Here is a 13,160-nt window from a genome sequence, read left to right as displayed (position 1 = left end):
AAACCCCTCGGTAATTTACTAAAGGGGTCGCGATTAAAAAAAATATGAAAGAGGAAACCACGAAACTTATAGAAAACAATGTTCATGGTTCCTCTCATCGAACTTGATCTCGAAGGAATACAGGTACTCGAATTGACGTTGCCGGAGATGTTATCACTATTGTCGTTACCGACGATCATGTGTTTCCGGCCCTTCCACGCGTTTGTAGCCATAAATATACCAAGGTGGTGATAATGCCACACCGTCGGTGGTCAGTTAACGGTGGCGGCCGGGACACGTCATGCCCCTGCGAAGGTGCTTGCGCGTGTGTATAGATAAGGCCCACTCGGGCCAATCCGATAAGGTGTGTGTGCGCAGTATACTCCGTATTTCTTCTGCACGCAGTTTACGTCGGCGCCTCGTTCAAAATGCCAGGCACCGAAAGTGCTGAAATGTCGTGAAATGATGCCGTGTAAAGTGCGATTTAGTCCACCATCTTATCGCTGCGGTAATTCGGTAAAACGCAACAAACTGCAAACTGTCAGCCGGATTGAAACATTTGAAGTGAAACGAAGAGAAATGCATTAGTCTAATTGTGTGAGATTTGTTATTTGGCCTGCACTCGGGAAGCCTCAAGACACAAATGATTACACAGGTGGCCGACATTTACTTCGTGACATTTATTACACGTACTTGAGGAGGACGAATACAGTTCTATGTAGCGATCACAATAGATGAGACATGAAAGACACGCAATTGACTTCCGCTTTCTTTGGCATTGTCTGGATTTATAATGAGAAATGGTGACATGACTGAAATGCGTGAACATTGACGACTGTCGATGCGAACGTGTTCTTGTATGAAAATAAAACAGTACGACCCTCTACGTTTCTTATGGGCGCGTGCGCTTCCTTGGATCCACAGTAACGTGTCCGTCATACTATCTTATTTTTCGTTTCTGGATTTTAGAGGGTGTGTAAGTACAGTCTTTCGTCAAAAGGTTCGAAGCATGGGCTCGTGTGACCGCACAGTTGCTTTTGGGTTGCGTACCGGAGCCCCTTGCGAAACTTTCTTGCCTCCACACTCCCAAATATGAGAGGGGCAATGCTTCTCACACTGCCAAGTTCAGTAGGTCAGGCTGGACGGGCGTGCTCGGGCAGCCTCGCAACGGCGACGAGCGGCAGGTCGTCACTTGCGAAATCGGTTCGAAGCATTTAACAAAGACTGTGCGAAAAAGTATAGACCGATCAGCTTACTGTCCGTTGCCTACAAAGTATATACTAAGGAAATCGCAAATAGAATCAGGAACACCTTAGACTTCTGTCAACCAAAGGACCAGGCAGGATTCCGTAAAGGCTACTCAACAATAGACCATATTCACACTATCAATCAGGTGATAGAGAAGTGTGCGGAATATAACCAACCCTTATATATAGCTTTCATTGATTACGAGAAAGCGTTTGATTCAGTCGAAGCCCCAGCAGTCATGGAGGCATTAGGCAATCAGGGTGTAGACGAGCCGTATGTAAAAATACTGAAAGATATCTACAGCGGCTCCAGAGCCACCGTAGTCCTCCATAAAGAAAGCAACAAAATCCCCCAAAAGAACGGAGTCAGGCAGGGAGATACGATATCTCCGATGCTATTCACAGCGTGTTTACAGGAGGTATTCAGAGACCTGGAGTTGGAAGAATTGGTGATAAGAGTTAATGGAGAATACCTCAGTAACTTGCGATTCGCTGATGATATTGCCTTGCTTATTAACTCAGGGGACCAACTGCAATGCATGCTCACTGATCTGGACAGGCAAAGCAGAAGGTTGGGTCTAAAAATTAATCTGCAGAAAACTAATGTTTAACAGTCTTGGAAGAGAACAGCAGTTTACGATAGGTATAGCGAGGCATTGGAAGTGGTAAGGGAATACATCTACTTAGGGCAGGTGACCACGTATCCGGATTTTGAGTGTGAAATAATCAGAAGAATAAGAATGGGCTAGGGTGCGTTTGGCAGGCACTCTCAAATCATGAACAGCAGGTTGTCATTATCCCTCAAGAGAAAAGTATATAATAGCTGTGTCTTACCAGTACTCACGGGCAGAAATCTGGAGGCTTACGAAAAGGGTTTTGATTAAATTGAGGACGACGCAACGAGCTATGGAAAGAAGAATGATGGGTGTAACGTTAAGGGATAAGAAAAGAACAGATTGGGTGAGGGAACAAACGCGGGTTAATGACATCTTAGTTGAAACCAAGAAAAATAAATGGGCATGGGCAGGACATGTAATGAGGAGGGAAGATAACCGATGGTCATTAAGGGTTACGGACTGGATTCCAAGGGAAGGGAAGCGTAGCAGGGGGCGGCAGAAAGTTAAAGTAGGCGGATGACATTAAGAAGTTTGCGGGGACAACATGGCCAGAATTAGTACATGACCGGGGTAGTTGGAGAAGTATGGGAGAGGCCTTTGCCCTGCAGTGGGCGTAACCAGGCTGATGATGATGATGATGTGTGAACAAGCGCTTCGACCGAGCCTTACGAGCATATAGTATCGTACGCAGCGAAGGTTACATTGGTGTCGGTATAAATGCTAGGCCGAAGGCAGCTTGACCAAGTTCCAAGAAATCGTTTTTCGACAAACCGTCTGCAATTATCTAAACCTGCCGCACAGTGATGGCAACTTCATGAAAGAATAGACGCTGTAATGAAACTGAAGCGATCAACCTCACTAACGAACGCCGTTTACAATACCTCAGTGTAGTGAGCTGAAAACTCCTAAAAATGAAGAGCGCCTCCCACGTTAATGATAAAATGCACAATTTGCCCAGGTAAATGTCCAGTTAAATGTCATGCCTTCCTCGTTGTACCCGGTGTGGTGTTTCACCACCACACTTTATCTGCTCGCTAACTTTGCCATGTATCCTACGAATCAAATGCAACGATGTTTGATTTAACCTCAGGGATTTTTTTTTCTGTGTGTGTGTGATGCACGTGGCCTTGGTGCAGCTGCTTCTACATCGACATGCCAGTCTAAGGTCCATAGAAATATTGGGCAGCAAATGTCCGCACAGTGGTTGGCACTTGACAGTAGGGAAGCAGGAGTAAATTGTATCCGGGTACCTAGCATACATGCAGGGCGTTCTCCGACATATGTACAATTTACACAAATGTAACGAATCTCGTGTTTACAAGGTTGCGCGTGTATCCTAACGTCGCGACATGGATTTCTGCGATCACAACAATGAACCTTTAGCCATCACAAAGTGGTGCATCTTTCAGCACAATTCCCGTTTCCACAGAATTTGCAGGAAGAGTTCAACTGACCATTGAAGTAGCATAATTTGCACGAATATCGCGCGATTATGAATATAAAAAAAAGATGTCGTGAGGCGGCTGGGTGGGCGTTTGTCGCTGTTGTAGGTCGCGCTATTAGAGCTGAACTTGCGAGGACACCTTTCTTACTGTAGCCAGACCAATTCGTGCCATCCACACCATTCCTTTGCATCGCGGCGAGTTCCCCTGTCGCCGTTTGAAAACCTCTTCTCCGCAAAATTGTGTGATGTGAGCTTTCGTGCAGAGTTCATTCGCCTAATGGCAGTTTGTCTCAGACTTGAGCGACAGTATGGGGGGGGGGGGGGGAGGGAGGGCAAACGTAATTTAGCGGTATTTTCGTAGCATTGCTCTAAATTTAAGGTGAGGTTAATTTTTTTCTGAAATTCTGAAAAGTAACAATGAATTCGCGTAATATTCGTGCAAATATGTTACAGTCATGCGCCATCAAACAGCGGCGATGCATCACTGACACTTGTGGTCCTTTTCGTGCCCCAATTCCGAGACGAGCGCAGTGCTAGGTAGACTTTTACTTTGTGTTCCTTTGCCTGCACTGGTCTGATCTTATACTGCAAGATCACTGAGGCCACTTTGTTCGACATATTGTAACCATTTATCTATGACTAGCTTTTGCCTCTTTGTCAAGACCTTGAAACGCCGTCTCGTGAAAAAGAACGAAAAGAAAATGGCTGTGAACTATGAAAGTGGCGACGAGATGAAAAACGTACTCTTCTTCTTGGATCGAGATCGGTACAAAAGAAAAGGGCAAGAATGACGCACTATAATACATAAAATAATTAAACCGAACCAACGCTGGTACAAGTGAACAAATATGAGCACAGGTTGATCACAAGTTACATCTTACAGACTAGGTGCGATGGCGAGGCACATAAGAAGGAAAACGACATTTGGCTGCCCCACCGACGACGTCTCTGCGTCGTCTTATGTCATCCGTGCATTGCTGTTGGTTCTAGGCTGAGCCCTGCACCAACTCGCTCGGCAGAAGCAGCCGTTGTCGGGCGCAACCTTTGTCGTAACCGCAAGACAACACCGGCCACACACCTTGCCTTGCGGTTCCTGCTGGTCTCTCTTTGGCACTGAGAGCACGGTTCTCGCTCCTGCCGTGCTAACTAATGTGACACTCGTGACTCGTGCGGGAGACGGGCAACCCTCATAAATGCTCGCTGTCGCACGCGCGGAATGCCGAGTTGTGCGCGATGCGCTGAGCCGCGGTGGCCTCGAGCGAGCTTCGCATGAGCGGGTACTGGAGCAGCACCTCATTGAAGTTCTCCACGGACAGCGAGAAGAGGTCGCAGTAGGTGTCCGCTATGACACTCGCGTTCCTCGTCGTCTTCGTCAGCAGGCAGATCTCTGCGCGGACGGACGAATGAAGTTATAATTGTATACAGCCGGAAAATAAACGATTAAGGTGAAACACCATGGTGTGTCTAGCATCCAGAGATTGATCCTTAAGTCTATACTTCGCCTATAGCAAGTCGCTCCGATAAAGTAAATATTTTTTATTGTTATGAACTGCTCCTTTGCTGCAAATGTCGCGCCAGCGGCGCTCACACAAGGCGTGCCGTCAAGAGGAGGGGAAAGCAAAATATTGTCTATCACAGGTCCGTGTCCGAGGGCACAAATCCGTTTTAATGGTCGACATGTACTTAAGAGGCTCTTCCGTGCACTTTGCTTTGATGAAATAACTTATACTAAAGTGGTTTGCTACTTTCAAATGAACCGAAGTAGTGCTATGTTATAGTTAAAGAGGCCAAAGCAAATACATTGTCTGTCGTGAGTAAACAGTGCATATGGAAATACAGTAGTTTTATGAAATGGTCTCATCCACGTAACATTTTTATAATTTGCATGGTAATTTACGCAGTTACGTGCTTGCAGTGTCCTGGCGAGCTTTCAGACATTGGCCTTGTGAAAATTGTCCGCATAAACCCGTGAAGTCGTACGAATAAGTACTTCAATGATGAACTCGCCAAAAAAAAAAAAGAAAAAAGAACGAGGTTGGCATGTAGTTTCACAGTTTCAGAAACACGAAGTACAACCTTAGGGACAGTCACAATTTATTGTATGTGCCCTGATTTTGCAAGCCAAGAATTGCAGCGCACCCTCGTGTCAATCGCCCAAATCTAGTTCACGTCACCGTTAAGGTCCTCGTGTTTGCGGACGATTTTGCGACTATATGCGGAACCGCTAATAAGTTTCACGCAACTGGACATGCCGTACAATAAGAAGGGTACGAAAAACATGCATGGAATGGCAAGCAACGTACGATTCTGTTCTACAATGAGGGCGGTATACGTATGTCCTGCAGAGTATTTCCTTAAGTGCCACTCATTTCTGTGGCAAAAAAAAAGTGCATCACAAAGAAAAGTAAGCACGTAGCTCACTGTTCACTGTGCGCTATGCCTTAAGAGTTTCTAGTGACTCGAGCAAAGCATAGGATTGCTATCGAAGTGATGGAGAGTTGTCCGACGTGAATGGCTCCGCTTCGCGTGCACTGACAGCAGATACGCGCATGTGGTACGCACGCGTGCGCCTTGCAGGATGTGTTCACACGCACCTCCGAAGTAGCTGCCCTCGGACAGGGTGCCGAGGAACCGCGAGCCGTCGAGGAGCAGCTTGACGGTGCCCGACTGGATGAAGTACATCTTGCGACCCACGGACCCCTGCTGAATGATGACGTCGCCAGGCTGGAAGAACTCGTAGCGCAGCCTCGTCACCAGGTCACTCACGAAGCCCGGGTCCACGTGCGACAGGAACGGCACCGCTCGAAGCGTGGCCCGGCAGTTGTGTTTCATCACGTCCTGCGCCACGGAGAGTCACGTCGCATACACGAACACGAATGTGGACAGCGCAGTGATCATCCGAGCAAACAATACCATTGCCCTGAATAATTTTCAGCTTTCTAGGCGTACAGAACGTTGGATACATCAGATGCATTTTAGCGCGGAGCACTTAGGCACCCACTCCTGCGAAGAGCGTCGGCGGCGTAACCGAGCGAACGAGCACAGCGGAAGATGAAAGCGAACGCGGAGCACAGCGGGCGATGAAAGACGCGAGGAGGAAAGATGAGAGGAGGGTGCAGTGGAACCGTGAGGCAGAAAGCGGAGGAGGTTATGGTGAAAGCGTGAGAAGAAAAGCGTAGTGCGGCGACGATGGCTAAGAGATGGCGCCAGAGGAGCGCGCGTCGCCTGGAAGGTCTGTCGACGGCGGCTGCTTTGAATCGCGCCCACGCGTCACCAGCGTGATGACTCTCGCGACTTCCAGGTTAGCGATGCAGTCGCACCGCACTTCGCTAGCAACGTGCCGCACGAGACAGATTCTCCGCGACCGCCAATATATCGCGAAATAAAGATACGTTAAGAGCTGCGCTGAAATTTGGCATTAGGGAGTATCGTTATCGTCGGCGAATTTTTTTATGACGTATGAAGCAGCAGAACATGACGTCACGTAAGAGTGCTGCCATTTGAAGGGTGCAAATGTGCTTCACATAGCGAAGTCACACAAGACCGTTTTACAATAGCACGAGGCTTGCGTGCAGCAACAGCAGTCACACAGCCTGCATTCGTGTAATGTATTCGCGCATTGCAACCCGCTATTTTACTGCGTGCACAAGACAACTGCACACGTTGTACGAACTGTTACTCTCCTACTCTCCAAAGGTGAGGGGCAAAGCAAGCGATGATAGCAGTTCGGAGACGACGAAAAAGAAACGAAACAGGCGAAATATTTGAGATGAAGTAGGTGGGCAAAATCGTATAGTGCGGCAGGAAGAGTTTCGCTGAAAATTAACAGAATATCAGACCTTTGAGGTTCCTAGCAAAACGTAAAGCACGTCTACCTCCATTTAATGAGCTCTTGTACTCAAACGAATACATTGTGCAAATGTGCACTGGCACTCTACACGTAAAGCAGTGCTCACCTCCTTGAGGGGCTGCGAAAGTTCAGCTAGTATGGCATCCTCGTCGAAAGCCTTTCCTTCGTGCCGATGCTCGAAGTAATTGCGCACGCGGAAACGAAGCTCCTTGGGCATGCGCCGGTACTGCATGTACTCTTCCACGCGCTCCATCTGCGTGGAAACGACAAAAGGTAATGCATCAGCTGAAGGACACTGATAGCGAAGTTATCATCTTCGTCATCCTCTAACATGCTATTCACATCACCTAATATGCACGCAAAATTCGACATTTCGTGCAAGCCAAGGGGCAGATCTCTTTAGACGTTTGCATTCCGCCACTTTCCCGTCATTTCCCTTCCACACACGCATTATAAAATTTGACAAAACAAGACCAGTGCTCAAAGACTGGTCCCACCGGTATAGCAAGTGTTGTCGTGCGTTAAAAAAAGGTTATAATGTCTCATTTCAACATAGAAAGTTAAGATCACTTTAAACACACAGGGACGTAGAAAAAGCAACACACCCCACACGTGCTCGCGTGTGTGGTGTCTGTTTCTTTTTTTACGTCCCTGTGTTTTTATAGCGCTCTAAGTTTCTATATGAATGCATTACCAACTATAGTTCACCTATCCATCCTTCTGCAATGTCTGGCTTCGTCATTCACTTACATCCGCATCTCTCTAAGCATGAGGATGCATCGATATCCAAAAGACATTTGCCCCATTGCAGCTCTAAGCCCACATGTCCTTTGAATTGTCGCAAGACTGTCGAGAACTTCAGCAAAACACGCGTATACAGACTCGATGCTTTGAACAGAGACTACTTGCGAATGTTTACAGCTCATTTGGTATTCCTTGAAGCAGCGAAGTGGCGATGTCGATGCCTTATTGTGCGCACAGTTGAGACAATAGCTGCGTTCCAGCACTCGCTATAGATCTCTAAACGGACAGCTGAGTGGACAGCAACCGTTTTAAGTCCAATATTTACAAAGACCGCAAAAGATACAGCTTCGCGTAGACAGCATTAAGGTGAAAAAAAAAAAAACGTGCAGCCTACTTGCGAACCCCCCGGCAATGTCCGCTGCGCGCAAGAAAACCTATTCACGCTTTTTTTATGCGGTTAATGTAAGCCATGTTTTGTTTTCACATATTCCGCATATGTTTCACACATATTCTCGCATACAAAAAGCTTCAAAATACAGCGATAACATGTGCTCTTATGGCGAGGTGGCGTCAAGTCCCAGAAACTTCTTCCAAATATGTTCTGTTACTTTGGCTTAAAGCTGTATTCTTAGCAGTCAAAGCAGATTGTCCTCAATGCTGACCAGAATTAGAACGCACCCGATGACACATGGTTAAAGATGAGCTACGTAGGCTTGATGGCTTTGCTGAACACCATGCAAGTGAAGCTCTCGCGTCTATGCCCTCATATAATAAGTGAGGTCGCACCTTCTCCCGGTGCAACCGCTTGGTGTAATCCAGGCTCTGGATGAGCGTTGTGGCGTGGCCAATCAGGAGCGCGTAGCCAGTGGCACCGGTGACCATGCCAATAGTGACGAGCCACATATCGACGACTGTGGCCGGTGCATTCTGTCCATACCCGATGGATAGCATTTGAGACAGCGCATTGAACATGGACCAGGAGTACTGCTCAAACATAGGTCGGTGCTGCAATACAAATGTAAACGCACATATTGGTTTGCACTTTACCGATAACTGGGTTCAGTATGGACAGTATTTAGAGGAATAACACAGAGTCAGGCAGATTGATACGTTATGACATGGTTATGAATGAGCGTGTAGCAAGAAAGTTTACGCATTTGGAAGCACGGGATAGGATATATCCTTCTTAATAACTCAATTGATTGCATCGAAAGCGACGCGTCAGGGAAAGGAGGGCTCGCCTATCACCTGCCAATTCATCTGTGATTATTCCATTCAAATGGTGTCCTGGACAGGAGGATAGGCAGCACAGCCCTTAGCATGGGCTGTGCTGCCTATCCTGAAACACACACACACACACACACACACACACACACACACACACACACACACACACACACACACACACACACACACACACACACACACACACACACACACACACACACACGCACGCACACACACACATACACACGCACGCACACACGCACGCACGCACACGCACACACACACACACACACACACACACACACACACACACACACACACACACACACACACACACACACAGGGCCATGTGCCCTATTTTGTCATCATTTCTAACGCTGTCGTCAGATCTGTGTTAGTTATCTGGTATAATGCATTGATCTTATATAAGCATGCTGTTTCGAAGAAAGGCTGAAAGTAAGCCCTGAGTGTACCCTCTTCTCTCTGTTCTTCGTATCTATTGGTGCTGTTCAAATCAATATACTTCATAACTATCTCACGTCCTAATGTTTTCAATACCCTGTTACAGGCGAGCGCTATCAACAGAGCTGTGCCGTTGTATTGTTCCCCAAAACACGTACCTGGATGCCATTTCTCTGTACCCAGCTGCTCTCGGGAAATCCCTGCATCATGGCTACGAAGAACTGCAGGCAGCCGTTCCAGTGAGCAATGAGCAGCATCAGGCCGACCATGTTTGTCAGGCTCAGGTATACCGTTGAGCAGTACGCAAACTGCGCATTCAGGCACACATGTGGATGCGGTTGCTGCGTGACGCATAATTCCCGAGCAAGAAACAAGCTGGTTCCGCGTCAGCGCTCATCTAATCAACCTGAATTAATGATACGTTGACTTAACTGTGAACCCGCCGTGGTTGCTCAGCGGCTATGGTGTTGGGCTGCTGAGCACGAGGTCGCGGGATCGAATCCCGGCCACGGCGGCCGCATTTCGATGGGGGCGAAATGCGAAAACACCCGTGTGCTTAGATTTAGGTGCACGTTAAAGAACCCCAGGTGGTCAAAATTTGCGGAGTCCTCCACTACGGCGTGCCTCATAATCAGAAAGTGGTTTTGGCACGTAAAACCCCAAATATTATTATTACTTAACTGCGAGCCACGAGCGATGACACAAAACATGGATCTATAGATGGGCTATATGAAGTAAAACGTGGACGCACTTAGCAAGTCTGACTTGTTGGCAGACGAGCACTGTGTGGTTCCGCAAAAGCCAGCGCTGAAATTCAGTAAACATTCTGATGGCTCGTAAATTCTCAGCAGCCGTCAGGCTGGAAGCTCATTTTAAAGTGCACATAGATTACTATTTCACCATAAGACAGCACTGTATATTAAATGCTGCTACACCCCTGAATACTGTTACATATAATGAATAAACGGCAGCTCGTGACGCTCAAGCTATAGCAATAGCTTTTGTGTTTTCTGCTAACCTGGCCGCACACCGACGTGCTCAGCGGGAAAAACGCGTACTGTGTGCGGATAGGCCTAAAGAGAGAGAGAGAAATAGAAGACAGGAAAGGCAGGGAGGTTAACCAGACGCATGTCCGGTTTGCTACCCTGCCCTGGGGGAAGGGAAAAAAGTTAAATTATGGGGTTTAACGTGCCAAAACCACTTTCTGATTATGAGGCACGCCGTAGTGGAGGACTCCGGAAATTTCGACCACCTGGGGTTCTTTAACGTGCACCTAAATCTAAGTACACGGGTGTTTTCGGATTTCGCCCCCATCGAAATGCAGCCGCCGCGGCCGGGATTCGATCCCGCGACCTTGTGCTCAGCAGCCCAACACCATAGCCACTGAGCAACCACGGCGGGTGGGGGGAAGGGAGTATGGGGATGAAGAGAGAGGATAGAGAGAACACAGTTTCGCGCACAGTGGAAGGTTCGCACCGACTCAGGATAGGCCTAAAGACATTGCATATACGCACCGTGTGCTCTTGGAGGCTGCTGATGTACCTGCACAGTCTGGAGAGCCTGAGCAGCTTGAGCAAGCACAGCAGTTTGGCGAGGTGCAGCAGACGGATGGCGGACAGGGTACCTGGCTGCCGCAGGCTTTTGAACGTGCTCTCCACCAGCACGCAGATGTAGTCGAACGGCACCGTGCTTAGGAAGTCTAGCAGGAACCAGGTCCGAAGGTAATGACGCGCAATGTACTTCGGGTCCAGGTTCACTCGCTCTACGCCTTCGGTGGTGATCACGCCTGCACCAGCAAGCCTCCGTCAATGTTTTCGTGAGTGACAACCGTCCGACTCCGATTTGGGGTCAAAGCTACGAATCAGCTATGACGGACGCCGAGGGGGCTCATTTATATGTGCGTACGGAGGGTTCATGCTGAGGGGCCACAAATTAAATTTGCCCCCTTGTTGTTTCATGCGAGTTGAAACATCCATACCCTAGCGTTTCCGTAATCCTATGTTGGAACAAGGTCAGTGCGGTAAGGGATCGATTCTGCGGTTTCTTCATATGCAGTACTACCCGCACGCCCCACCACCCTGCACGCGGTTCACAATTGATTGTTTCTAAACGCCCACCGCTCGCATTTGAGAGGTGCAGTATATTTGAGCATTGCGCGCGTACCGGTGCGAAAGTTGAAGACGATGTCCACGAAGAAGATTGCGTCTGACGTCAGGTGAAAAGCCATCCAGTAGAGATCGCCGGGGTCGGCAAAGAATGCCACGTCCACAGGAATGAGCACCAGGTTGGCCACCAGAAGCACCGTCAGGCACAGGTCCCAATACATCCTGCACATGCGCACATGCATGCTCTAACACTCGTTCATTCATTCTTTGAGTTCATCTACAACAAATGGATGACGCCGAGGTTAAAGTTGCTGTAACGCAGCTCTAAAAGCCCTCGGGGCCGTTTTACAAAGTTATCACTATGCAGCGCGCATAAAGAAAGTGGAAAGAAGGAAAAGAAAAAAAAAGAACCCATTGGTAATTTCATACAGGCGAAATCGCTGTAAACTACAACTTGCACAGCAACATGCACTGTTAAAGTAATTAAGAAAATTACAACTTTCATAGAAATATGATTGCTATTACCGAAGTGGGAAACACCGACTATGATACAAAAGTGAAACCAGCTCCACTTCTGTCATGGTCTTAGCGTCAATACCAAATTCAAGGGACGAGCTTACTAACCCTTGAAAAACTAGAATCTGATCATTTGGTGTCCGTAGCCAGTTCTAGAGCAAGGTATGCACCAACGCTCAGGTGTCGTTTGTTGCATGTATACGTATGTTTTGTAGTAAGTTTGCCGTTTCAATCACTAAATTATTCCACATTCCATGAGAGATTGTCGACGAGGGTTCAGGTAGGAATATGTGTGTCGTAGTCACGTTTTTATCTGTTTTTCGTTTTCTTAAATTTTAGTAAGGTAGCTTTAGAATGTTTCTTAGTCACTCGTTCCCACTGTCACATCATCAAGAGGAAAATAGACCCGTTTAGATTGCAGTGGCAAAGGTATCTGCAAGTTAGCCATCAAGTATAAACATTCTCACTCATTTTCTTTTATACGCTTCTATATCTGGTTGCTGTAGTGCTCATTAGCTTCGATTGCAATATAATTTGTCACTGGTGAGATTCACTTAGGCAACGATGGTCTATATGACGTCGTTCCAGTGGTTACCAGCAGAAAAATAAGAGAAGAAAAATGGGGTCAATTCACAAGCGTTAAAGCGCGCATGCGATTGAATATATACTTGATTTATCCAGATGTCATACTTAATAGACGTCCAAACTACCGTGTTTATACACTGATAAATATCTAACGTTTCGTAGAGTTATCATAGCTGCTCGATGCTAAACGTAAGATCTTCCGCTGTAGTATCCCGATAGCAACAGGGATAGCGACAGAGAGACATTTATTTTTAATGGATGGTGAAGACGTTTGCCTGGAAATACGCCTAACACGTCACTCCAGATGACAAAATGGCCCACTCGTACATAAAGCACCTAACACATAAGCACATGCAAAGACACAAACACGCAATACGACATTGT

The 13,160-nt window shown here is 47.3% G+C and overlaps 1 protein-coding gene across 2 annotated transcripts in view; it reads right to left on the bottom strand.

Annotated features, from left to right (window-relative positions):
- Positions 1 to 637: 637 nt before the first annotated feature.
- LOC135896974 (potassium/sodium hyperpolarization-activated cyclic nucleotide-gated channel 2-like) overlaps positions 638 to 13,160 on the bottom strand; it is a 55,000-nt gene continuing 42,477 nt past the window's right edge. For both annotated transcript variants that reach the window (XM_065425539.2, XM_065425544.2), the window contains 7 exons: positions 11,734 to 11,897; positions 11,085 to 11,356; positions 9,729 to 9,878; positions 8,668 to 8,886; positions 7,244 to 7,390; positions 5,882 to 6,125; positions 638 to 4,674 (listed from right to left, as the gene is read on the bottom strand). In XM_065425539.2, the coding sequence (XP_065281611.2) occupies positions 4,475 to 4,674; positions 5,882 to 6,125; positions 7,244 to 7,390; positions 8,668 to 8,886; positions 9,729 to 9,878; positions 11,085 to 11,356; positions 11,734 to 11,897 (1,396 nt within the window). In that variant the 3' untranslated portion in view covers positions 638 to 4,474. The remainder of the gene's footprint in view (positions 4,675 to 5,881; positions 6,126 to 7,243; positions 7,391 to 8,667; positions 8,887 to 9,728; positions 9,879 to 11,084; positions 11,357 to 11,733; positions 11,898 to 13,160) is intronic.

Source organism: Dermacentor albipictus, chromosome 1 (assembly GCF_038994185.2).
Source record: "Dermacentor albipictus isolate Rhodes 1998 colony chromosome 1, USDA_Dalb.pri_finalv2, whole genome shotgun sequence".
In the NCBI taxonomy this organism is placed as follows: Eukaryota; Metazoa; Arthropoda; class Arachnida; order Ixodida; family Ixodidae; genus Dermacentor; species Dermacentor albipictus.
The sequence above is the reverse complement of the archived record's forward strand: the minus strand, read 5'-3'. Positions and strand labels throughout refer to the sequence as shown.